The 26,139-nt window shown below is 46.9% G+C and overlaps 6 protein-coding genes across 6 annotated transcripts; 2 read left to right on the forward strand and 4 right to left on the reverse strand.

Annotated features, from left to right (window-relative positions):
- Positions 1 to 7,986: 7,986 nt before the first annotated feature.
- BJ212DRAFT_1484676 (uncharacterized protein) lies at positions 7,987 to 9,473 on the reverse strand (the record flags this gene model as incomplete). The annotated part of the gene is made up of 13 exons (XM_041340842.1): positions 7,987 to 8,134; positions 8,186 to 8,211; positions 8,272 to 8,315; positions 8,374 to 8,484; positions 8,551 to 8,649; positions 8,705 to 8,759; positions 8,812 to 8,888; positions 8,941 to 8,973; positions 9,035 to 9,065; positions 9,132 to 9,160; positions 9,217 to 9,313; positions 9,373 to 9,405; positions 9,459 to 9,473. The coding sequence occupies 13 exons, from the start codon at positions 9,471 to 9,473 to the stop codon at positions 7,987 to 7,989; spliced, it is 798 nt and encodes a 265-aa protein (XP_041189075.1).
- Positions 9,474 to 12,185: 2,712 nt separating this feature from the next.
- On the reverse strand, positions 12,186 to 13,212 carry BJ212DRAFT_1484677 (uncharacterized protein; the record flags this gene model as incomplete). The annotated part of the gene is made up of 2 exons (XM_041340843.1): positions 12,186 to 12,957; positions 13,010 to 13,212. The coding sequence occupies 2 exons, from the start codon at positions 13,210 to 13,212 to the stop codon at positions 12,186 to 12,188; spliced, it is 975 nt and encodes a 324-aa protein (XP_041189076.1).
- Positions 13,213 to 16,167: 2,955 nt separating this feature from the next.
- On the forward strand, positions 16,168 to 16,640 carry BJ212DRAFT_1380771 (uncharacterized protein). Its single transcript, XM_041336637.1, has 2 exons — positions 16,168 to 16,263; positions 16,309 to 16,640. The coding sequence occupies exons 1-2, from the start codon at positions 16,192 to 16,194 to the stop codon at positions 16,627 to 16,629; spliced, it is 393 nt and encodes a 130-aa protein (XP_041189077.1). The 5' UTR covers positions 16,168 to 16,191; the 3' UTR covers positions 16,630 to 16,640.
- A 160-nt stretch (positions 16,641 to 16,800) lies between these two features.
- On the reverse strand, positions 16,801 to 19,217 carry BJ212DRAFT_619882 (uncharacterized protein). Its single transcript, XM_041343671.1, has 16 exons — positions 18,756 to 19,217; positions 18,511 to 18,683; positions 18,448 to 18,457; positions 18,379 to 18,398; positions 18,296 to 18,328; positions 18,145 to 18,241; positions 18,056 to 18,084; positions 17,976 to 18,006; positions 17,883 to 17,915; positions 17,754 to 17,830; positions 17,647 to 17,701; positions 17,493 to 17,591; positions 17,318 to 17,428; positions 17,226 to 17,269; positions 17,148 to 17,176; positions 16,801 to 17,087 (listed from the first exon to the last, which is right to left on the reverse strand). Exons 1-16 carry the CDS (start codon positions 18,805 to 18,807, stop codon positions 16,973 to 16,975), a joined length of 1,008 nt encoding a protein of 335 aa, XP_041189078.1. The 5' UTR covers positions 18,808 to 19,217; the 3' UTR covers positions 16,801 to 16,972.
- A 2,853-nt stretch (positions 19,218 to 22,070) lies between these two features.
- BJ212DRAFT_1484681 (uncharacterized protein) lies at positions 22,071 to 22,529 on the forward strand (the record flags this gene model as incomplete). The annotated part of the gene is made up of 3 exons (XM_041340844.1): positions 22,071 to 22,208; positions 22,270 to 22,386; positions 22,446 to 22,529. The coding sequence occupies 3 exons, from the start codon at positions 22,071 to 22,073 to the stop codon at positions 22,527 to 22,529; spliced, it is 339 nt and encodes a 112-aa protein (XP_041189079.1).
- Positions 22,530 to 24,384: 1,855 nt separating this feature from the next.
- On the reverse strand, positions 24,385 to 26,105 carry BJ212DRAFT_1380803 (uncharacterized protein). The gene is made up of 3 exons (XM_041336638.1): positions 25,876 to 26,105; positions 25,605 to 25,815; positions 24,385 to 25,552 (listed from the first exon to the last, which is right to left on the reverse strand). Exons 1-3 carry the CDS (start codon positions 25,988 to 25,990, stop codon positions 24,760 to 24,762), a joined length of 1,119 nt encoding a protein of 372 aa, XP_041189080.1. The 5' UTR covers positions 25,991 to 26,105; the 3' UTR covers positions 24,385 to 24,759.
- Between the last annotated feature and the right edge of the window lie 34 nt (positions 26,106 to 26,139).

Genomic DNA, 26,139 nt, shown 5'->3' on the forward strand with positions numbered 1-26,139 from the left:
TGAGCTTATATAGATGTAGCTATCTTTAGGGCAGGTACATATGAGTCAGAGATAAGGGTGAGTCATCTAGCAACAGCAGTGGCAATCGTGATGTAATACAGATATAGCAAGAGGCTGGTCTACTGATGGTGCAATGAGGCGCAGTCATGACATAATACACAAGAGAAGAAAGAAAATGAGACAGGGGTAGACATGATTGTAACATTACCCCTCATTTAGGAATGAAGTCACCGACTTCAGTTATTCTGGTTAGCCCAGTAAATAGGGTCGGCGTCATAGTTCGAGTCGAGCAAGTCGTTCTGTTCTTCAGTGATAGGGAGCGACCTATCAGCTAACTCAGCAGCATGGTAGATAGCGTCTTGCTCAATCTCCCAGCGAGTGAGAGCATCATAGAAACCGACGTCAGTCCACACCAGGGGAATGACTGCTTCTCCTTTCAACTCTTTGCAAAAGACTGATAGATGGCCGGGTGCATACTCCTTGCAGACCCGGCAATAGTATGCAGGGCAGTTCTTATGACAATGCCCGGCGATGCGACAATTACGACATATGACGTTGTCAACTGGCGACATTTTTATGACTGTGACAGAGGAGGACTGGTTTGGGGGGGAGGGCAATCTGGATCATTTAAGTGTTGTTTTAGATGGGGAAACAGACACAGCTCGTTTGGCAGCGATGCGGGAGGATCTTCGTTTAAGTGGGAGTCTGCATGTGGTGCGCGCAATGGGGGTAGGAGACAGAGAAGCTGGTATGTCGAGTACAGCAATAGGAGGGATATTATCATCCTGATGCTCAATGGTAGTTGTCGTAAGAGTTGGCGGTGGGACAGGAATGGCGATGTGGGGGGATGGTGGACGTGCGACTGGGTTGAGGGCAATGCGCTCTGTGACGATGTGGATGGCTTCTCGGATAGCTTCTCTAGTATCATCAGGCAGGAGGCGGATCACAGTGTTGCGAATATGTATATGAAGATGGCGGAAAATGGTTTTGTGACATTCATCATCCAAGAGATTGGTGGTACGGTCAATGAGACTGGTGTCCCTAATGATTCTGATGATGAGGCCACTGGATATCGCCCCTTGTTCTCCAAGGAGGCGATCTATTTCTATAGCGTATTGTTGGGAGGTGATCATGGACTCAAATAGGGCGCTCATTTCCACCTGATCAATGACCGAAAAATAATCAGTGAGGGTAGAGTCATCAGTGAGGGTGAGGGTGGAATCAGAAGTTGGTGGTGATTCTAGTGGAGATGATGCATGGCAGGCAAAATCAGCGGCAGTGGCGTTCTGGTAGTCAAGGAGGGTCAATGGGTGGGTGTTTCCTTCAGCAACAGTGTTCATAGCAGCGGTAAGTTCTTCGATGCATAATATACAGAGGCATAGTCGTTTGAGATGGGACATTGTTTGGGAGTCTATAACCTATGGGCCTTTTTATAGGCAGCAAGGATGTTGGAAGCATTGCTAAGATTTTCTTCAGGAACCCATTCATTGCTGGTGGAAGAGTATCCTTTCCAGGATAAGAGATAGCATCTTCATTTACCCGCTCCTTTGTGTGATAAGATCGCATCAATTTCATATTCCTCCTCGTTATTGATGATGTCAGGAGGTGGGTCATGGAAATTCGGACCGTGAACTTCTGTTTTGTGATAGGACAATAGTTCAGAAGCGTGGAACAAGGGGTGAACTTTCCATTGGGGAGGTAATCAGAGTGTGAATGTGATAGGGGAGAGAACAGCAATGATCGGGAAGGGGCCGTATCATTTGGGTGCGAGTTTTCGTGATGGCAACTGTGTGATTAGGTTCTTTCCAGATAACCAAACCTTATCTCCTATCTTCCATGGGTGATACTTCTGTCCATGAGTTCGTTCTGCCATTCGTTGCATAGCAAGGTTGTGGCAAGAGAGTGCTTCCTCTCTTGACTTCTGGAGAGAGTGGAGTCTGTCTTCTGCTGCGGGAATTGTAGAATCGGGAAGTGTATGAGGAAGGGCTCGTGGTTCGTATCCCATCATTAGAAAGAATGGTGACGTGTTGCGAGAGTCATGTCTTCAATGGTTATGCACAAATTCTGCCATAGGGAGGTGTTCCACCCAATCTTCAGGGTGATTCCAACAATAGATCCGGAGATACGTTTCAAGCTCCTGGTTGAGTCATTCGGTCTGGCCATCAGTCTGGGGGTGATAAGCGGTGGATGCGGCTATATCGTATTTCAAAAGCTTGGCAAGGGCTCGTGAGAACTTAGATACGAATTGTGGTCTGCGATCAGAAATGACTTTCTCGTGCAAGCCAAATCGGTGGTAGACATATTTGAAGAATTTCTTGGCAACCCCTTTGGAAGTGATGGTTTTAGTGCATGGGATAAGAATTACCCCCTTCATAAGCCCATGGTCTACCATGACCATGACAGAATCAAAACCGGTGCAAGGGGGGAGATTGGTGATGAGATCAACGGAGACCTGGGTGAAGGGAGCTGCAGCAACGGATGGGATCGGGACAAGGGGGGGGGTTGTTGGGTGAGTATCGGACTTCATCTGCTGGCAAAGGGTGCAGCCTTCCACATATTTACGGATATAGGTGCCCATAGAGGGCCACCAGAAGTCCCATTTGACTAGTTCTTCGGTTTTAAAATGTCCAGGGTGACCGGCAGTGGGATGATTGTGACATCGTTCTAAAATAAGGCGCTGTCCGGCGGGGCGGACGTAAGTGCAGTCTTTATAGTAGAGAATATCGTCCTTAATTGCCCAATCTGCTAGGGCGGATTTCATTGGAGGAAGGGAAAGGCCATCCAACACATCGGAAGCGGCAGTGAAGATGGGGTCGGGGTCGGAGGGATCAGGGTTTGCGAGAGTGGTCATGAGTTCAACATCAAGAAGTTGGATGAACATGGAATCGGGGAGAAGCGTTTCATTGATATTATCCTCTGAGGAATCCGATCCATGGTCGGGGCGGCGAGAGAGTGCGTCAGGGGCGACAAGTTTAGTTCCAGTGATGTGGTGGAGTTCAATATCATAACATGACAAGATTAATTGCCATCGGGCTTGTTGGCGGGTTAACTTCTGAGCTGTCCTGAAATACAATAGATTTTTATGGTCTGTGAAGACAATGACAGGATGAGGATTGCCTTCCAAGTAATGACGCCATTCGGTCAGGGCGCGAATAACTGCAAGGAGTTCATGATCGAAAATATGGTAGTTTCGTTCTGCAGGATTCAGAGTCTGCAATAAATATCCACATGGGTGATAAACACCATTGTCATCGGTCTGGAGCAGCACCACGCCCGTAGCGATGAGGGATGCATTGGTGGCGACCACGAACTGTCTACTGGGATCAGGGTTTCGAAGGACCGGTTGCTTCAGGAAGCATTCTTTCAGAGTGGAGAAGGCAGACATGCATCGTTCTGACCAAAGGAATTTGATGTCTTTCTTGGTAAGATCAATCAAGGGTCTTGCGATGTCGGAATAATGGGAAATGAAATTGCGATAGAAATTGCAGAATCCCAAAAATGACCGAACTTCTTTCACGGTTGTAGGAGTAGGCCAATCCTGAATACCATTGGTTTTGGCATCATCCATTGCCATGCACCCAGGGCGGATGATCATTCCGAGATATTCCACTTCTTGAGCGTCAAATGTGCATTTCTCAGGTTTGAGGAAGAGTTTCTCCTGTCAAATTCTTTCAAGGACATGCCGAGTTCATTTGTGGTGGGAAGTGAGTTCTTTTGAGAAGATTAGAATATCATCCATGTATATGATGAGCCATCCTTTGTTAATCTCCTGTTGAAACGTTCTATTCATATACACCTGGAAGGTAGTGGGGGAATTGCAAAGGCCAAAAAACATGACATTTGGTTCAAAAAGACCATATTCCGTGGTAAAGGCGGCTTTCCATCAATCATCTGGGTGAATGTGGATATTGTTATACCCTGAATGGACATCCATCTTCGTGAAGTACTTAGCACCATGTAACCGAGTGACCAGAGAGAGTGGTAATGGAAGTGGGTAAGCATTCTTAACCGTCCATTCATTGATGTACCAGTAATCTTGACAGGGATGAAGATCTCTGCTTTTCTTTCCTACAAAGAAGAAACCGCTTGCCTGTGGCGACTTTGACTCAGAAATGAATCCTTTTTTTACGTTTTCATCAATGAAGGTTTTGACTGCTGTGTGTTCTACTTCTGATAACAGGTACACCTTGGACGTCTTGGGAATGAAACCGGGTGTAGTTTCAATTCAGTGATCTATACCAGGCCATTCAGGCAGTAGCTGGTTTAGGCCGTCTTTTGCGAAGATGTCAGCGAAATCATGAAGGTAGGAGGGAACGAGTTCTTCAAATGATTTCTTCTTCTGTTCAAGCCCAGCGGCTAGCGCAAACTGTTGTGCTTTGTTACTGGTTTTGGTGTATTTGGCAGGCCGTGACAGGGGTGTAACCGTAGATCATAGTTCCGCAATACTGGTACCATTCTTGGTTAAAGGGGTATCCAATGAGATGTTGGTGATTACCCGAAGCTCGGAGGCATCAGCGGGATATTTGACCAAAAATTCATCATCTTCTAGATGATAAGTAGAGATTTCACGTACAGGTGGTGCATAATTTGTTGTCCATACGTCTTCTTTTGTGTCGAAAGAGTCATCATCGTCATCAGGGATGGGGTCAGGATTAGGCAATGCTGATGGGGCTTCTTCATCAGGGATTTCTTCAATAGTAGCTCAGGGCGTCGGTTCTCTGGATGGTGTAACTGATTCTACAGGAGGCGCCTTTGGCAGCACTACAACTGGAATCAGGTCCATTTTCTGACTCATCTTTCCCAATTTTCGGAAAAGAGGAGGGAGTCCATTTTTCTTTCATTCGTTATCAACTTCTTCTTCAATCTGGTCACTTTTCTCCATCTTGGGGAGTTCTAGCGTTTCCACTTTCCATCGGATTACCAGGTCCATAGCATGTAGCCAAGGGATCCCAAGTAAGATCTGGTCATGCCGGCCAAGTCGTGTAATATTAAACTTTCCAATCATGGATCATTTGTCTATTTTGACAATGAGGATGCAATATTGGGTGATAGCACCCCCTTTCGCATAACTTCCATCTGCAGTAGTAACTTGGAATGGTTTCGATAGTTTGTGCGTACGAATTCCGTGAATCTTGACAAACTCTTCAGAGATAAAGGTTCCAGCGGCGCCAGAGTCAACAACAGCTGTTGTTTCGACAGTTTTAAGACGAGTTTTGGAGATAAGGGAAATGGGAATGTGAAGTTCCTTTCTGATTCCAATACTTTGTACAAGTCTGATAGGTACATCGGAAGATACTGACGTCGATCCAGTCTTCCACATCAAAAATCCTCTGCGAGACAATGGATCGTTGTATTGTTATGATGGACTAGGATGGGCTCAACGACAGGTACTCGATAAGAGCATGCCTGAAGCCGGTTCTAGCCTTACAAATGTAAGGTTCTTAAGACAAGTCAGAGAGAGTGTGTCTGGCTTGAATATCGGTTATCAGACGACTTAGGATTGGGGGTCCTAAGCGAAGGATAGTTCTGGTTAAAACCTAGTAGATTAAAGTGAAGTTTTAGCTAAGTACAAGACCGGGTTTATATAGACGTAAGGGATTTAGGGCCAGTATTGTACGCGTCATCAAAACAAATCAGAGATAAGGGCTGATGTCATCAAGACGAGTCAGAGATAAGAGAAGGAGTCATCTAGCAATGGCACGTGGCAGTTGTGATGTAATACAGCTGCGGAGATTTGGTTGGTCTAATGATGGCACGATAAGGTGTGGTCATGACGTAATACATGAGCGAGAAAAGAGAGAAAAGAGATAGGAGTAACCATGGCTGTAACATGTATCTTCATCTTCTTTGTCACTGTCACTTATCTCTTCTCGGCAGACAGGGACCTTCTTCTTCTGTGGACATGCTCTGGTCATATGCCCCTTCTGGTGGCATGTGAAGCATAATCCCTTCTTCATGTGGTCACTCCTTTCAGCTTCTGTGAGCCGATCCACCTCCATGGCGTTTGGATCGTGTCTGTCAATGGTTGGTCTGGGTACGTAACGTTGTCCTGTTGGTCTAGTGGCAGTACGATGGTTCTGTCAAAATGTGGCACCTCTCTGATAGTTGCTGTCAAGCCTAGTAGCCGTGGCAATATACTTGTTGAAATCTGTAGGGATGGTTTCCATTTGAAAGATGGAGTTGACGATCCCTTTCTTTAACCTGTTGTTGAAGAACGATATTAAGACGGTGTCTTGCTTTACGGAGGCTTGTGCAGCAAGGGTCTTAAAACTAGAGATGTAGGAGGTAAGGTCGCCCATCTGCTTCAGAGTTCAGAGTTTGTTCATGGTGGTGCCGACGGCATTGGCTGGTACAAAGGCTTCCTTGAACTTGGTTTCAAAGTTCGCGAAAGTTCCATAGGACTTGGAGGAGGAGTTATTGACTTCGGTGTAGAAGGTAAGTGCCCAGCCCATGGCACTGTCTTCAGTCATATATGCGAGAGCGGTGATAACCTTTTTCTTGTTGGTGTTATAGATCGTAGCGTTAAGCACGAAATACGCCTTAATCGCATACAACCATCGTAGAGCCTGCTGAGGGCTTCCATCATAAGTGGAAGGAGCTCCAGCTTTCAGTTCTGGGGTGTTGGCGATAGCAGACATCCTGATCATTCTGGTCTAGTGATGTTTCTGTTTACAGGGGACATATAGTCTCTCTCTGATTCGTTCTGGATTTGGGACCTCTTTGGATGGAGAGGGTCAATGGTGACTTTAATCTTTTGTTACAGTGAACTAGGATAGGCGCAACAACAGATACTTGATAAGAGTAACGTCTGTGGTTGAGTCAAGACCTCACAAATGTAAGGCTTCTTAAGACAAGTCGGAGAGAGTGTCTCTGGCTTGAATATCGGTATCAGACGACTTAGGATTGGGGGTCCTAAGTGAAGGATGTTTCAGGTAAGAACCTAGTAGATTAAAGTGAAGATCTGCTAAGTACATGACTGAGCTTATATAGACGTAGCTATCTTTAGGGCAGGTACGTATGAGTCAGAGATAAGGGTGAGTCATCTAGCAATGGCAGTGGCAATCGTGATGTAATACAGATATAGCAAGAGGCTGGTCTACTGATGGCGCAACGAGGCGCAGTCATGACGTAATACACAAGAGAAGAAAGAAAATGAGACAGGGGTAGACGTGATTGTAACATTACCCTTGCAGCTACTGTTAAATTCTTGTAGGTGCCATTTGTAACACCCTTGAGTGCAGCCTGGATCCTGACCTCATACTCAGGGACAGTAGACACCACCAGCTTGCCTTGGCGGCAACCCATGGCATAGCAATTGAGCCTAGCTCAGTGCAGTGCTCATGGGTGATGGATTGCAGCTGCATTGAAACACACTGTTAATTTCAATATCCGACATCAGCAGCTTCAGCAAGTGACACCAATCCATGATTTTTGCTGCTGTCACACTGAAAACATGATCTCCATCATTTCTTAATGGATTTGATTTTTTTCACTTGGAACATGCTATGATAGTATGTAGAATATACTTAGTGAAGTAGCTAAGCAATTGCTTTAACATTGAGTGCTGTAGACAAAATTCATGGAATGGTGGACCGTAACGGAATGATAGTAACCGATAGTAGTGCATGGATCAATGATCTACGAAATGTCATCCCACGCCGCACGCTGGAGAAGTATACGAGTCGGCAGAGCCCGTTTGCATCTTAGTGTGTGAACCCTGGGGCTCACTGCAGGAAAAGAGATCTACAAAGAGTAAGTCCGTGGATGGGGTGAGTGTGGTGGGGAGGAATCCTAGAACATATTGCAACGGACGGGAGTTTCCCTCATTGATCATGAACATCTACAGACAGTTGGTGTAGCGTCAGCTCTGCGATATCAAAATTCAAAACGGAAAGGTTCTCATCACGCCAAGCCACTCTTGACCAGTCATTTCATAGTCTAAATTTTGCTCCATGAACGACAATGAATGAGGCATACGACTAGACGTCACAACGTAGTGATCGTACGGTCCCCAGATGACATGTCGGACATAGAAATACACGCGAGGATCTCGGAGCCGTGCACGTCCCGGTCGATATGCCAGAGATGGAGGTGCATGCGCGTGGCGAGGATCGCAAGGACAAAGGCTTGCAAACTGTAGGGGTGTCATCAGTAGAAATTTGAAACAGAAGTTGGGGGCGCGTACTCTTCGAGGAGGGAGTAATATGCGGGCTGGGTGGGCGGAACATCAGTGACCCGATCCTATCGACGGGTATAGGGGCGTTTACACACATCAGAAAACATTACTGGCGCAAGGACATTCACGGCCGAGAGAACTTTCGAGACGATAATCATCACTGATGAGGACAGAAATATGTGGAAGTGCCGACTCACACAGACCGCATGCATAATAGAATATGTTATGCTTCATCAGAACGGTGTGCATACCGCCGTTGGACGTTCTCCAGGTCTGGAAGGCACGTATGAGTGTTAGTATGAACAGTCCTGGGAAGAGCGTCAGCCATTGCGTCTCTGTAATGTAGTGTATGCTCCATGTTCCCAGTGACATACCAAGTTGAAAGGCAAGCAAGAGAAGAAATGGCATGAAGAATTGGACACTGGTTGAACTCCGGTAGCAGCCTGTGATGCCTGGGACCGCGCTAGTCGTAACTGTGAGGTGGAGTGAATACGTGCGAATAGTAGTGGGGAAAATGAGAGCGTAAACCATAAGAGGTAGCAATAGCGCTAAAACAAATGCCAATGAACGATACAATGATAGCCTGACTGATTCATCAACCATAGGATCAGGTGTGATGAGGGTATGGGACTCACAAAAAGGGTAGACAGCATGGCTACAAGCACAATCCTATTGCCGTTCCAAAGCGCATATGTCCTGAGCACAAAAAAGCCTGGAAGAATCGGATCAGAAGCACGTGTATGCTGCAGAGGAAGGTGAGATACATTCAGAACAAGTGAGCGATATCACTCCGAGACCTGTAAGAGGAAAGAGCAGCGCTCGGCAAGGACGTGCATGTAGCATGTAACATGCACGTACTTGAGTAAATATTGACTAGTATCTTGCATTTCTGGAGATGTCATGCAATCAGCATCATTCATCGACGGGTAGGTAATTCCGCTACACATTCACATACTTTGGGGTTCTCGCTCGGGGAGAAATTCACTGAAACATAACGTGTCAATTCGATATGCGTAGATGTATGCTGGGATTAAACATACGATATATGTCCGTGATGATGAATAAAAAGGGGACATATCGCGCAATGATATAAAGGACTTTCACCTTCGTCCAGTGCGACCGACGCAGGAACTTCCACTTTGAACAGCATGTTGTCAATATTTGAGCCGAGGCATATCGCAGCGCAAGTGTATCACCTCTTCGTGAAGTGAACAAACATAATCATAGGTCTGCATAAGTGAGTTTAACAACGGACGGGATCGATCGATCGGAATAAGCTTACCCAGAATGTCGCCATTGACGCTGAGCTGTCACGTTAGAACACGGAACAAGTAATTCAAACAGTACGCACTGCATATGTACTAGTGGTCCGTGGTATGTCTGTTATTGCCTTGCCATCGTGTTAAGAAAGCGACGCACCGCTAAGTACTGTAGACTCCTGGCCGCTGCGATCTCGTCAGCCGAGTATTCCATCTGTATTCGTTCGAGGTAAAAAGAGAGCTTCACGCGCTCATCATGCGCCGAACATCTTAAGTAACTCTTTTGACAAAATTTCGAACCTACCAAGACGGGGTCTAAACCTTAATCTAAGGACAACATTCGGCTTAGCTTGACGATCTTGATCGGGGCATGATCACAGGCCGCAGCAGGCGGGGCGTAACTTGATGGTAAAGTTGCAGTTGGCACTAGAAGCGTTCAGTAGTTTTGCTGAGAAGATGACCATAAGTACTCCGAGTCTATTCGGAGAGGGACGTAAACACACCTACTCATATATCCAACTAGGCTTGAACAACACAGTTCAACTTAAGTAACTTGCGTGTGCTCATAAGTCATGTCCTTTTGTTAGTAACGGTCTGATTCGGGGAGACTGATATGATCCATGATTCTTGAAGGTCGTCTACTCCGAGTCGGCTCCTGGTGCTTTTGGGGTCTCGTGTTTACAAGGTTCAACTTCTTTTTGATCAACCCTAGCCATTTCAGACGCACGATTCTTCGGAGATGAGGTCACTTTAATGTGCGCGCAACGATGATACGTAAAGCGCACTGAGAGTCCTGCTAGTACTGAAGAGCTAACATATTCTCGTCCACATCAAGCAGACTGATTTGGATTGATAAAGGAATCTCTAAAGGTGGAGATGTGGTAATGCAAAATGGTCAGTAGGTCAGCGAGGTGGACCAGTCTTAATTTCACTGATGGGCCTCAACGATCTGGTCACTGGCGAATTCCGGGTGGCCGACATGGAGGTTGATAAATGAATTAGAAGGAAACTAGTAGTGTGCAGGACGGTTGAGCATGTTCGAGGGATCCATTCATATTTCGCTGCAGGTGTTAATTCGAACGATTGAGCACCAGAGGTACCTCGCCAAAATTTGATTTTAGTTGTTCGTAGCATTGATGTACCTGTGTAGCACCCCTGACTATACGCATTCTATGAACAAATGGTCTTGCGCTTGCGGTGGACGCGTTTGTTGATCAAAGAACAACGAGAACCTTGCAGGAAACTAGGCATTGTCAGAAATGAGGGCTGTTAAAACAGAATAAAGCCAATCTGACAATTTCACTGCTGCTCCAGCATGCCTTCTTTCTGGCAAATGCACAGCGTGTCTGACTTGGACATGTTTGGAGGTCCAGCGACGCTGTCAGGTTATCTTAGTTCACACAGCCCTCCGCAGGGTATGCTTTACACACTAGCACCCAGAAAGTTATCGTTGCTCTCCGAATTTGAAATTAGAGGGCTCACAGGTTGTAGCTCATTGATATCCCCAAACTGGTTACTTGTAAGCGCCGGATCAGCGATATCAAGATTAATATTGAACGACACGAGACGACTTCGCAGATTTCCGTGGTTAGGTATAACCCGGACGGAGTTTGAAATCTTCATTCATCGATATCGACGATTCTACCGAACATGACGCGCGCATGAACATTGTAATGTCAAGATTTTCCACACAACACGGTCGTAGGGCTGGTCTCATTCATTGGGAAAAGTACTATTCTCAAGGAATCGATGTCAGCCATACGTCCGCATTCTACACAGCAGCCACACGCGCTGGGATGAAAGAGCCCAATATCATCAAGCTACGCAAAGCATACAGCATCTCTCAGCCCTCTCATAAAGCTTAATACATGGGCAACACAGGTTAGCTGAACTGATCATTTTCTGAACTGACTTCCTACACGACGTTCTGCCAGTGCCATGCTCCAGTTGGAAGGCTCCTCACGCTGAGTCACCCGTTTTCAATGCCTGTCATGACTTATCACACTACCCTGCTCCTTCTCCAACTTATCATCAATCTGCTAGCGACCATAGTGTGGTTGTGCAAACACCAGTGGCCGAATTGGCACCTGTAACATCCAGCTCATACCAGTACCCTTCTGTCCTCGATATTCGACATCTTAATCCATCACATGTTTAAATCTAGCGATTTTGGTCATCGGAAGGATCGACAAAGCCAAGGCCAAGTTGATTGTCCATCTCGATAATTTCACACAACGTCATGTCAACGTATGCATCAATGTTGAAGGCGTCTTCACTGCTTGGATAAACCCGATCTACGATTTGGTTGAAGTGTTACGCAAGTAAATGCTCACCAATATCATTAATATTGCCACTGGTGTTATATGTCTCGGTAAGTATGATTCATTCTCCCCGTGCACGTTTTCGTTCCTTTCTAGCCCAGGTTTTGGCCGACGTACAATTAGTGGTGCTGGTATCTGTGTTCTTGGTGTTTTGATTCGGAGTTAATCATCATGCGATTCTTCAAAGTACGCGGCCTCCCGTCCGAATGGCACAGCTGTAAAGCGGTATCAGTTATCTTAGCGTGAACTTCCCTCCCTCTTATGGGCACTTGTGTGTGACACGACTTGCTATATCTCGAAGCTCTTTTTTCTGTTTGCGCTCACCTGCCCCTCTCTCAGTGGGGACAACTACGTCTAAAAGTCAAAGTTACAATGCATTCTTACAAGAGGATGTTCATCGGGATCCCTGCGTGCATGCATGCGACGAGTCTACTGCCTTATAGACTCATATGCAGGCGGAACATCTATCGGTTCTCCTTCCTCACTAGGCGCCTGTCCCGCATCCTGGTGCTGAACAGCGCCAGACCCCTCACCGTCAACCTCTTGCTGTGTAGGTAGAGCGAGCCCCTGACGGCCAGCTGTAGCAGCGGCTCCTCGCTCTTTCATCCCGTGACCGGAAGAAGATGCAGATGCATTGCTGACTCTTGGAGCGGGTGATGTAAGTGGGCGCGGGGTGTGCCAGCCTGCTTGCTGCATTGGGTACATGCTCGGGCCTGGGCGTACGAAGCCCTGAGAGGGGTACCCCTCGCCGGGGGAGGTGGCAGTGTCGCTGTATTGCGAGGGAGAGCTGAGTGGGGAGGTTGTGCTGTGAATACCTGCGCTGGCGGCGGCACCCGCAGGTTGGAACGGACTTTCTCCATATTGACGCATGCTTCTGTTATGGTCAGGGTAAGGTAAGGGGGTGATCTCGTTTTCTTCGCCGAGGTCGATCTGGGGCTGGGCTCTGCCCCCTGAGGGATGGGAAACGAGATGATCGGGGTCCAAGTTCCCGTCAAATTCATTTCGCCTTCTGCGCCGGCGTAAGCAGAAGAAGAAAAGCCCAAGGAGGGCGATTATGACGACGACACCACCGACGACGCCACCTACGATTGCGCCGGTGTTTGATGAGTTGTTTACGGGAGATGGAGTGGGGACAGGGACAGAGGTAGTTGCGGACATCTCTGTGGTGATGACAGCTGTTGAACCGTATGAATTTTTTGATCTGGTAGATCAGGTGAACAACTGTAGAAAAATCGAGATAAAAGAGGACAAACGTAATCGTAGTGGGTAATGCAGTTGCCACAGAGGTCATGGAGGTTGCAATTGGAGTTGTTCCAGTCGTTACAGGGGTAGTTGATGTTGGGGCATTGCTGCTGCTCACGGAAGATGTCGAAGAGGCGAAAGTAGTAGTCGGGGATGCTGATGTGGTTGGCGATGTTGTTATCGGAACAGCAGTTACTGATGTCGGATAAGACATATGTGTACTGAAGGAGGGATCTGATGGGTTGACTGTATAGGAGGAGAACAGGGGCGAACTATACCCAAGTCACTTGATATCACGTGTTCAAATTCAAATTCAAGTTTTCAGTGCTTGATCGAGTTGCGTATGGATGACACGACGGGACTTGTGACGTCAAGATTTACGCATCTGTAGCCACAGCTTCAAGCAATGTGGGACAGTGAGACGAGGAAAGTTGCCGTCAAGTAGAAAGGGCACTCTAAATTTGTGAAGTCAATCTAGATGGTGAACGAGTGGTGAGCGGATTATATAATGGATTTATAAATATGGGACATTGTATTGTAAGCTGCTCACCCGAGGCAACAATAATTGCGACCTGCGAACGAGATGCGATCAAAACATGGGATGGCAAAGATAGGCGAATGGGTCACCACAATCAAACAAGATTGTTCAGTTTGGAGCTTAACCTGGACGATAAAAAGATCATTTCCGGGTCACTGACCGGCTCCGACATCAAGATATTTGACACTACCATATGGTGACAGATCGCCATTCTGGACGCATAGACTTAAACTTCGAGCAAGATAGCTTAGCACGTGACTGTATAAAATGTAGCTGCTCATCATTAAGCCACTGATCCATGTTTTCTGTGTGATGCAGAGAAACGTGCAACACCGTACTCCGAGCAGGGTCCGATATAGATAGGCTGGAAGAAAATGCGTGGAGTGGAGGTGAATCAAACGATCGAAGAGCCAAGGGCCAAATAGAGATAGGATGGCGCACGTGGCATAGTTGTGACCTGGGGTGCTGCAAAATACTATGAAACTGAAAAAAAACACGATGATGACGCACAGAATACGCACATAAAGACGGCCCGAACAAAAACTTGGGCAACTCCCTCGACCCAAAATTAAACATCCACTGTCTCAGTTACCAACTACCCGCTCCTCTCGTTCTTGCATGGAGTAGATCTTGCCTGATCCGTCTGAGTGCCACGGGCCAGTTGTGAGCTACATTTTGAAACGAGAAGTTATTACTGAGCGGTGTCAAGGATATTCATGGAGATCTGCAAGTTTTGAAGGACAAATAGCGAAACCGTCCTGCATACATCGTCCCGAAGTCTTCCTGTGCATTTTTATCGCTCTCGTGAGTAATGCCTTTGCATGTCTATTGACATGGATTCAGTTGATATCACAGACCTACCAACAATCTTAGCGTCTGCAAAGCAACAAAAACCCGCTTTAATTCAAAGAAGATCCAGACGAACTGCTCTTGCACACAGTCACGATTTCCTCGATTGAGACCCCAACCGTCCACCCGATACGGGTGAGTGGCGGGGCCGCCGTCGTACGGCCTATCAATCATCGAGCGATGACAGGACACTGCTGTTCCACGCATTTTCATCGAAGACCACCGTTAACATCAGATTCTTCCCGTGTTCGCGCACTTTGTACGGCTGCGCGAGCTGGTACACGCAGGACCGATTCGTGGTCCACGACACTACGGTCAGCTACTATTGTTCTCGACTGCACAACCCAGCTACATCGCCGAGCAGACCTTACCTGCTTGGCATGTTTAGGTTGAACTCATCTTAACTGGTCTTAGCCAAGTGGTTAACAGATTCGAAATCCGTTCCTCATACATTGTGCAGGTTCAAAACCCGCCGACAATAGTTTTTCTTCATGATTGCACCACCAATGGGCATGAACTCACGAGGTCTTCGAACGTCAGGCATGAGACTCATGGCCAAGTGGTTAACAGATTCAAAATCTGTGGTGTAGGTTCGAAACCTGCTGACAATAGTTTTTCTTTATGATTGCACCTTGGATATGAGCTCATGAAGAGGTCTTCGAACGTCAACTGTAAGGGTTACAGCCAAGTTGTTAACAGATTCGAAATCTGGTCCTCCTGGATGGTGTAGGCTCGAAACCTGCTCACCATAGTTTTTTCTCTATCAGATCGCACCTTGGATATGAGCTCATGGAGAGGTCTCCGAGCGTCAACTGTCAAGCTTATGGCCAGGTTGTTAACAGATTCAAAATCTGTGGTGTAGGTTCAGAACCCGCTGACGATAGTTTTCTTTCGTGATTGCGCATCCAATGGGCATGAACTCAAGACGTCTTCCAATGCCAACCACAAGACCCATGGCAAAGTGGTTAACAGATTCAAACTCTGTGGTGTAGGTTCGAAACCTGCTGACAATGGTTTTTCTTTATGATCGCACCTTGGACATGAGCTCATGGAGAGGTCTTCGAACGTCCACTTTAATGCTTATGGCCCAGTTGCTAACAGACTCAAAATCTGATCTTCCTGGATGGTGTAGGTTCGAAACCTGGTGACACTAGTTTTTCTATCAGATCGCACCTTGGATATGAGCTCATGGAGAGGTCTTCGAATCGGAACTATAAGGCTTATGGCCAAGTTGTTAACTGATTCGAAATCTGTTGTGTAGGTTCGAAACCTGCTGACAATAGGTTTCAGTTTTTTCCCTATCAGATCGCTCCTCCAAATATGAGCTCATGGAGAGGTCTTCAAACGTCAACTATAAGGCTTATAGCCAAGTTGGTAACAGATTCGAAATCTGGTCTTCCTGGATGGTGTAGGTTCGAAACCTGCCAACAGCCGAGTGCTTAACAGATTCGGGATCTGTCTCTCCCAGATCGTGCAGGCCCAAAACCCGCCGACAATAGTTTTTCTTCATGGTTGCACCTCAAATGGGCATGAACTCGAGGGGTCTTCGACTGCTACAATGCCTTACCCATGGTCTTTTATTCTAGGTCTATAATGACATTGGTAGGATTGGATCTCTCAGCTCAATATCTCCAATCGTCCACCGACTGGGACCAACCTCCCGTTTCTAATTCCACCTTGAGCCGGGATAAACTAGAAGCCGCTATTGCGCAAACGGTTGCACAAGTCACTTGGATTGGTGAGGGATCGTACTAGTATGCATGGCTCTGTTATTACTCACGCTGTGTCACCAACTCAGCAGGGCGAATGGATGGAGGAATTCAACCTGGCAATGGGACGGCCCTTGCCTATGAGGAGGTGATCGCCCTACGCCTTCATGTCAGTATTAACTGCACAATGATAATTTGTTGAAATTGATTCTAGTTGCTGTTTGCGACCTCTGTGTCGGTGATCATGTTGGGATTGGCTCTACACACAACAAGAGCGTTTCATGCATCCCGCAACAGTCAGGCTCCCATCCCAAATGCAGGCGCACTGCAACTCTTATGGTTGAGTTATCATTCAGCACCTGTCCACGAAGCTTTGCAAAGTGTGGAACATCCGACGGAAGCTAACTTACATCGCGCGGGCATGATAGATGTTTGTTTTGCGAGCACCACATCTGACGAAGAAGAGCTGTCAATGAGGAGTTTAATTGATAGTCAGGCAGTTGACCGTGACGATGGAATGTCACATTGGGTTTGAAAACATTGGACGCGATAAAGACCGTATCATCTTGGTGTTAGCTGTGCAACACTCGTCAGAAGCCTTCGTCGAATATTGTGCATGGCAACACCAATATGAATCTCATTGACACGTATTTAACTCTATCTCATTCTCTACTTTTCCTCCTTTGGCGAAATCCTCGCTGTTCAACATCATTTGCAACACTTGTGTATATTCAATAGCACTGTACATTGCCTGTTTGATACCTTTGTGGAAGATGAATTTACCTCACAACTGCCTGTGTAATTTGCATGGATATGCGATTGCAAAGATCCTGGTGCTTCTCGTCGTCGTCATTCACGTGATTGGCCTGCTCATGAATTCATATCTCAATAGAAATGCGCACGAGGGCCTCGGAGCCATCCACGTGCCGCTCAACATGCCAGAGGTGGAGGTGCATGCGCGTGGCGAGGATCGCAAGAATAAAGATCTGCAAACTGTACATGCATATTTGAAGACGTCAGTAGGAACTCGCAATAGAATTATGACGTGCATACCCTTCGAGGGAAGAGTATACGGAATACACCTGCGAAATATAAGTGACTACGTCGTATCGAAGAGTATTGTTCACGCACATCTGAAAGTAGCATTGGCAAAAGAACATTCACGGCCGAGAAGACTTTTGAAACGGTAATCATCGCTGATGAGCACGTAAGGCCTGACTCACGTAGACCACATGCATGGTAGAATATGTTATGCTTCACCAGCATGGCGTACAGAAGGCCCTTAGCCGACCGCCAGCTTTGTATAACGCGTATGATTGTGAGGCAGACCAGTCCTGAAGAGAGCGCCAGTCAGCGTGTGAGTCTGCAATGTATGCACCCCAGTTCCCGACTACATACCTAGTTGGAACACAAACATGAGAATATAAGGCAAGAATAATAGGACACCGTGTGGGCTCCCAGAGCAGCCTGGGATGCCTGGGATCGCGCTAGTCGTGACTACGAAAGTGAACTGAATATAGCGAATAGTATAAGCGGAAAATGAAGCACAAACCTTCAGAGGTAACGCCAGCGACAAGCACAAGGCTGACGGATGACACGACGGTTGCCTGGCTAGTTCGTTAAAGATGAGCTGGGGTGTGGAGTGCACATGTGGCTCACAAAAAGGGCGGACAGCATGGCTACAAGCACGATTCTATTGTTGCTCCAGAGTGCGTACGTTCTGAGGGTAAAAAAGCCTGGGTGAATTTGATCAGGAGAACATTTATATCGCGGGGTAAGGAGAGATACATTCAGAGAAAGTGAGTGACATCAGTCCGAAAACTGTCAGAGGAAAGAGCAACGCTCGTAAGGATGTGCACGTAGGATGGACTGTGCGCGTACATGCGGAAATATTGCTCAAGATCCGGCATTTCTAGCAAGTCATACAATAAGCGTCGTCAGTGGAAATCCGCTGCACATACCTCGGGGTTCTCGTTTTGAGCCAAGGTCGCTGAAGCAAAGTATGTCAAATCATTGTCGGAGGGATGTGCAGCGTCGGGAACGAACGTACAACATAGGACCAATATGATAAGGACAAATGGAACATATCGTGCAATGATGTAAAGGCCTTTTACCTTTGTCCAGCGCGATCGAAGTAGGAATGTCAACTTCGAACACCATCAACATCCGCAGCGAGGCGTATCACGGAACAAGTGCACTACCTCTTCATGAAGTGAACAAACAAAATCATAGGTCTACATAAGCAAGTTTAACGGTGGACGGGAGTAGATCAGGCCAGGCCTACCCAGAATGTCGCCGTCGACGCTGAACCGTCAGGTTAGAACGAGGAAGAAGCAGTTCAGGCAGCACGTACTGCAAATGTACTGGTGACCACATGTTCGTTATTATCCTGCCCTCACATTAAGAAAGAACGCACTGCTAATAATTGTAAATTCCTGGCCGCTGCGATGTCGTCAGCCGAATATGCCATCTGCATTCGCTCGGGAAGGAAAAAACCCAAGTTTCGCGCACACGACTTTTTGTCTCTCTTATGAATGAGCTGGGAACCCATCAAGGGAAGGCTGTGAATATGGTTACCATTCGGCTGAGCTTGATGATCATAATGGATCTTTCAATTAGCCACAGGATGCACTAGGCGGGGCGCAACTTGATAAATCTTACAGCTGACGAGTCGGAAACATAGGGTAATTTCGCTGAGAGGGCAGTCAGTCATAAGTACTCCATCAAGACACAAAACACACTAGAGAAGGGCAGACCTTCCCCGGCATGCTTGTTCTATAAGTGTTGTGTATTTTTTGTTGCATGCAGTGTAGTAGGGGATGCCAGGGCAAGGAGCGGCCACACAGCACCGTAGATTAATCATCTGCGGAGGGTCTGTCTGGGTAGTACTCTTCACCACTTCTTGCCTTGGCAGCCTTTCTCGCGATACGCAGTCGCGGGATACACCGCTCCAGTAGGAATAGATCGATCGCCTGTTTGTACTCGAGTTTACGGGGTTGGGTAGAGCCGTTGGAGTAGGGGGTTCCAGGCAAGGAGATAGGCGAGAGCAGCGCCACGGGAGGTTCCGAAGGCTGAGTCAGCGAAGTCGAGGCTCTAGACACACATGCTCATAGCACATCATCATCACACGCAGCAGCACACTCGTCTCTGGGTTCAGCTCCCTCGTCCCTGTCCACCGTGGGCGCGCCGCCTCAGTACCAGGTGACTAAATGTGAGTTGGTTGAGAATTCCTCCATGAAGTAATATGCAAAACAAGGTTACCCGCTGTGTACAGGCATAATCGACGTGCTTGCGGGATGATTCAAAAATTCGCATCATGACATGTGGTCATTGCGATGGTTTTTGGTTCTGAAAGGCTTGATGAACCCCGGCCGTTTTAGATGTACGTTTAATCAAAGAATTCGTGCGCGATAATGATATGTGAGGCAGATTGATTTGGATCGACACAGGAATCAATAATGGGCGGATGGGACTAAGAATACTGGTGGCAAATCTAACCGCCATAGTTCTGAGGCGCTTTGACGCAACTTGAAGACGTGCCACATCTCTAATATACTTGGCGGCCGTCACGTTTCCTGAAATCAAATTAAATCAAGGGATCCAGAGAGTAAGAATTGCAGCCTCTGCAAGACATGGCAGTAACATTCTATGAGGATACACACCATCAATTGAAAGGCCACTGATCGATTACATGTAGACCGATAACGAATCCAGGATCCTGTCAGGATTCGAACGCTATGAAACTCCTTCCCGGACCTCGGGTACTTGTGAATGGAGATGCCATGGGCTGCACTGTCCAATACAACAAAGTAAGGTTATTCTCGAGATCAGGTGGGGTACATCGCTCAGCGATTCACAATCAAATCAACGACGTATCGTAGATGATTCTTTGGTAGATGTAAGACGATGATGTTCATATCAGGTAAAACACCATCCATCCAGCCTTTACCGTCGAAATGAGCGTCATGGGAGCAGTATCCGTTCCTGCACTTAACCAATGTGAGTATTGCGCATGTGGTCAAGTACAAACGAGAACTCGATCCAGAGTCTCTTGATCAAATCAACATATATATGTAGATGTTAGTCGTGAAGCTGCAAACTAGTCCACGTTTGAAATGGTAATGTGTGGATACCATCAAAATCGATGTATAAACAAGAACTCACGAGATAAGAAGATTCCGACGCACGCGAAACCACTCTGAATTTGTGAAGTCAGTATGCTGGAGTCTAGATGGTGAACGAGTAGTGAGCGGATTATATAACGGATTTATAAATATGGGACATTGTATTGTAAGCTGCTCACCCGGGGCAACAATAATTGCGACCTGCGAACGAGATGCAATCAAAGTATGGGATGGCAAAGACAGGCGAATGGGTCACCACAATCAAACAAGATTGTTCAGTTTGGAGCTTAACCTGGACGATAAAAAGAAGCTCATTTCCGGGTCACTGATCGGCTCCACCAAGATATTTGACACTACCATATGGTGACAGGTCGCCATTCTGGACGCGTAGACTTGAACATCGAGCAAGATAGCTTAGCACGTGGCTGTAAAAATGTAGCTGCTCACCATTGAACCACTAATCCATGGTTTCTGTGCGATGCAGAGAAACGAGTAACACCGTCCTCCGAGTAGGGTCCGATATAGATAGGCTGGAAGAAAACGCGTGGGGTGGATATGAATCAAACGATCGAAGGGCCAAGGGTCAAATAGAGCTAGGATGACACGTGTGGCATAGTCGTGACCCGGGGTGCTGCAAAATACTGAGAAACTTAAAAAAAAACATGGGGATAACACACGGAATACACACCTAGCAGGCGGCCCAAACAGAAACTTGCGCAACTCTCTCGACCCAAAATTAAACGTACACTGTCTCGGATACCAACTACCCACTCCTCTCGTTCTTGCGTGGAGTAAATCTGTGCCTGATCCGTCTGAGTGGGGCTTGCTGTGAGTTACATTCTGGGTGAATAGGTGAAACGAGGAGTTCTTACTGAGCGGTGTCAAGGATACTCATGGAAATCTGCAAGTTTTGAAGGACAAACAGCGAAATCGTCCTGCATACAACGTCCCGAAGTCTTCCTGTGCATTTTTATCGCTCTCGTGAGTAATGCATATGCATGTCTATTGACATGGATTCAGTTGATATCATAGACCCACCAATGATCTTAGCGCCTGTAAAGTAACAAAAATCCGCTTTAATTCAAAGAAGACCAAGACAAGCTGCTCTTGCACATAGTCACATTTTTCTCGATTGAGATCCCAAACGTCCATCATGCCTTCTCCGACTACTAAGGTGAAAAGTACGTCAGAATTAAATCCCTGCAAGACGATGCGAGGCCATAAAAACTACGTACCTGGCATTGCGTACCTGTCCGGCGGGCAGCGCATCATCACATGTTCATATGACGGCTCACTTCGACTTTGGGACCTAAGGAGTTGTGTAGTGATGACTGGCGAGATTGGGAGGAAAGGATATGAGTAAATTGGATATTATCATCTCAAAGCGGCCAAATTGTTGCGAGGACAGGACAGTGAGGTTGTAGAACATTGAGACCGGGAAGGTCATTGCCGAATGAAAAGGACACTGTCAGGACACTGCGCTGGAGTCTAGATGGTGAGCGAGTTGTAAGTGGAGGCTGGGATTGGGTGGTAAAAGTACTTACTAGTGTGGAATGTGCATGTGAAGAGCGGTGAACTTGTTCAGGGTCTCAATAGGGCTGCTCATAAATGTTGTACGCTATTAGTACTATAGTACTGGCCATCACATCATGCTTACATAATGTCACACTTTGTTTGCAGGCGTTGCCCATTCCCACTTTTAGACTAGGAAAGAATGGTACGCAAATCCAAAACATCAACCAGATCTGTAGCTCCTATATATAACCATCATGCCCCATCTTGCGTATAAAAGTCCCTTATCGATTCCTCGTCTCATTGTCAAATCATCTCACTAGTGACCGTATCTTATACAATGCCGCTTCCCCCCGCCGATGGAGTGTATACTATCAGAAACATTGGCAGAGGCCTCTTGCTCGATCTGAAGGACAACAGGACTGATGAAGGCAACAAGATCCAAGGCTACTCCAGAAATGACACCAAGGCTCAAGAGGTATCTATATGTGTTCACGCCCACTTCAATGTGACTGCTTCTCACACATCACGTATACTAGTGGGTGATGAAAAGACAAGAGTCACCAGACAAAGAAGCGTCCGCCTACAAAACCTATAGCATTCAGTCCAACAACAACGGCTATAACGGTAACGGATGCTTTGCTACTGCGAACCAGGTATGCTGGATTGGCATCCATTCTGTCATTTGCTTGTTGGTTGACGCGGACGTGGCCAGGAATGGGATGAACCAGTCGTTTATACCAGGCAGTCGATTCTCGTTGATCTTGTTGAACGCGGCTTTGAAGAAAATTTTTGGTGAGAATCCGATGCAGTGCTTAGTAACTCGTTTTTGCTAATTTAACGACTCGCATGTATGGGATGACCTTCACTGTGGCGGGTGACGACAAGGTGCTCTCCATTCCAAACACAAATGACCATGAAGTAAGTTGGTAGATCTTTGTTTCAGTGTCTTTTGCTCATAACATTCACAAGGTGGTAATCGAGCCTTACATGGAAGGATATGACTACCAGAAGTGGGAGTTCCTCCGGGTTTCTGATCTCCAACCAATTGGCAAGTAGGCACCACCTTGCCTGAGTTGCAGAGGTGTTCAAGGTTGAGCTATTGAAAGTGTTCCCGCATATATGTAGTACCCCGTCTGCTTCCGTTGTGTGTACGTTGATGAATAGGATTGCCTTGGTCTGGATCTCTTATGACCAAATCATCGAACCTCATGAGTAGGTAGAAGATGTCCATCGGTGAATCATTCGAGGAGGGTGCGCAGATCAAGCGTAGATCTCGCAAACAAGCAATCTGAAGTATATGCGCACCACCCATTATTGTTTCAGTGTTTCACCCGTTTATTATTTACTAAGCGAGACTTTATCGCTGGCGCAGCACCGTGAAATTTCAATGTACTAAGGGATTCAGCCCTGCATGACCGTGACTTGAAATGATTGTGCAGCAAGCTGCCCCGACCCACAAGAATTTTCCTCTTGGTGCAAATTGATTCTGGACCTCGGGTACTTGTGGTTGAGATGCTGTGGTTCTCCTGCCAGTGGTGAGGTCGTGGACTGCACTGTCCAATACAACAAAGTTAGGATATTCTCGAGATCAAGGTAGGGCACGTCGCTCAGCGATTCGCAATTAAATCAACGACGTATCATAGATGATACTTTGGTAGATGTAAGACGATGGTGTTCATATCAGATAAACCCAGCTTTTATCGTCAAAATGAGCATCATGGGGGCGGTAGCCGTCCCTGCATTTGACCAAAGTGACTATTTTGCGTGAGGTCAAGACCTCGATCCAGAGTCTCTTGATCGAATCAACATATGTATAGGTGTTAGTCGTGAAGCTGCAAACCAGTCTACGTATGAAATGGTAATGTTTGGACACCATCAAAATCGATGTGTAAACAGGAACTCACGAGGTTAGAAGATTCGGACGTACGCGAAAACCGATATATATTTTTCAAATTGTACAGGTTCAATCGATGGTGAGGTTATCGATAAGCCTGAGGGTCAAAACGTCGGCAGATTCGGGTAGTCGCGTTCTTCTAAGTTCTGGCACACCATCAGAAAGTCAGAATATAACAAACCACTAAAACGACGCAAAGTCCAAATGAATAACTCACCTCTCAGGTAATCCTACATCGCTCAACGAGACACAACATCTCAAAGATGCAAAAAAGTCCCAAAGCATACCATCGACACCCAGATGCAAAACACACTACTAATGTCATCATTTCGCATCGGTATTTTTGTCTGCGATTCATATTAAGCCAATGACAACGGCATTAATTTTGCAATTGAATTTGGAAGTTCGATCTAGATCCGTTTATCTATATCCGTGGGTAGGAACGCACCCCAGAACTATTACCGGTGATGCATGCATATGATCCGTCCAACTCTTGCACGCGAACTCGAAGACCCGTCTCATTTGAAGCTATTTCCGTCGTTGTGTGCTGCGGCGAAGGAATCGGAAGTTGGGCGTGGAGGCGGCGAGGTAGATGATATGGCGGAGATGGACGTTCGACGGGTATACAGTGGACTGATGAATGTATTGAAATCTCATAGTAGATAGCAAACATTGATCACCTCCGTTAACGGGGCAGTGGGTGTTGCATGCGACCTTGTTGATAGGAATGATGGGTTTTTGTGGCAGCCAAGCAAGTTGTCCAACCTAAACTCGAACGTTCTGAATGTGTTTATACATGTTTGCTACTCGCAATAGGGTGAACGTAACGGCGAGGTGATTATAAACGCAATTTGCAGTGATGTATCGTAAGAATGAACAAAAACATGATATGACGATGCATATATGAAATGTGCTGGTAAGTAACAAGTAGTCAGACTCCAGAGTCACCAAACATAGTACGACGACAACTAATGTCGAAGATAAACAAGGGATCAGGGTCTAAGATCATGATGACGATGACAATGCACTGTACATACGTATAAGCGTCCAAAGGTGGTGTCCATCGAAACATGGCAAGGGTAATATCACATATTCCACTTCAAATATCGCCTTTTGGAATCACTGGATGAGTCTACTGCCTTATAGAGTCATACGCAGGGGGGATATCTCTCGGTTCACCTTCTTCTTCACTATGCACCTGTCCTGCATCCTGGTGCTGGACAACGCCAGAACCCTCACCGTCGACTTCTTGCTGAGTAGCGAGGCCGAGGCCTTGACGGCCAGCAGCAGCTTCTCTCTCCTTCATTGCACGGCTGCTGGAGGAGGCGTTGCTGACGCTTGGTGCGGGTGATGTGAGGGGGAGTGGGTTGTGCCAGTCTGCTTGCTGCATTGTGTACATGTTTGGTCCGCCTTGGGGGTACTGGCCCGGGCCTGGGCGGATGAAGCCCTGAGAAGGGTACCCCTCGGCAGCAGTGGTGGCGGTGTCGCTGTATTGGGAGGGAGAGCTGAGTGGGGAAGTTGTGCGGTTTATACTCGCAGCTGCCGCTGCGCCGGCAGCAGCACCGGTAGTTAGGTAGGGGCTTTCTCCGTATTGGCGCATGCTGGCACCATGGTCAGGGTAAGGGGTGATCTCATTTTCTTCGCCAAGGTCGATTTGGGGGAGAGTCCCGCCCCCTGAAGGGTGAGAAATGACATGATCGGGGTCAAAGTTGCCGTCGAACTCGTCTCGCCTTCTGCGACGGCGTAAGCAGAAGATGATAAGGGCGAAGATGGCGATGACGGCGATACCACCGACTACGCCACCTACGATTGGGCCGGTGTTTGATGAGTTGTTTGTGGACGAGGAGGAAGTTGAGACAGGGATTGAGGTTGTTGTGGATATCTCTGTTGTGATGACGATTGTTGATCCGAGTGAATTTGTTGAGCTAGTATATTGGGTAAAGGACTGTGAAAGAAATGAGATATGAGAGGACGAACGTAATAATGACGGGTACTGTAGTCGCAACAGATGTCATGGAGGTTGTTGTTGGAGTGGTACTTGCGAATGCAGGGGTAGTTGAAGCTTGTGCATTGCTGCCAGTTGTCGTGGAAGATGTGGAAGATGTGGGAGTTGTAGCTGGTGTTGTTGCTGAAGTTGATGGGGTCGTCGATGTGGGCGTTGTTGTCGTTGATGGAGTAGTGCTGGTAGCTAATGATTAATCAGTACTGATTGATTATTTGTGAGGAGACGAAGGGGAAGAAGAAATACTTGGTGTTGTAGTGGGGGGAGTAGAAGTACTAGTACCGGGTGATGTTACAGCAGTTGTAGGTGCTACTGTCGTTGGGGATGTTGATAACGTCGCTTGTGGTGCAGACGACGACATGATGGCAAGAAGGAAATGAGCCGGGATTAGGAAAGACAACGTTACAGCTAACTAAAAAGTACTAAACGGAAAAACGTGGGTTCTTAAGAACTGCGCAGCCAACACGTGGAACCCACCGTCGGATTGAATAAGGTTTTGACGACGACACG

Source organism: Suillus subaureus (assembly GCF_016647635.1).
Source record: "Suillus subaureus strain MN1 chromosome Unknown BJ212scaffold_35, whole genome shotgun sequence".
Classification (NCBI taxonomy): Eukaryota; Fungi; Basidiomycota; class Agaricomycetes; order Boletales; family Suillaceae; genus Suillus; species Suillus subaureus.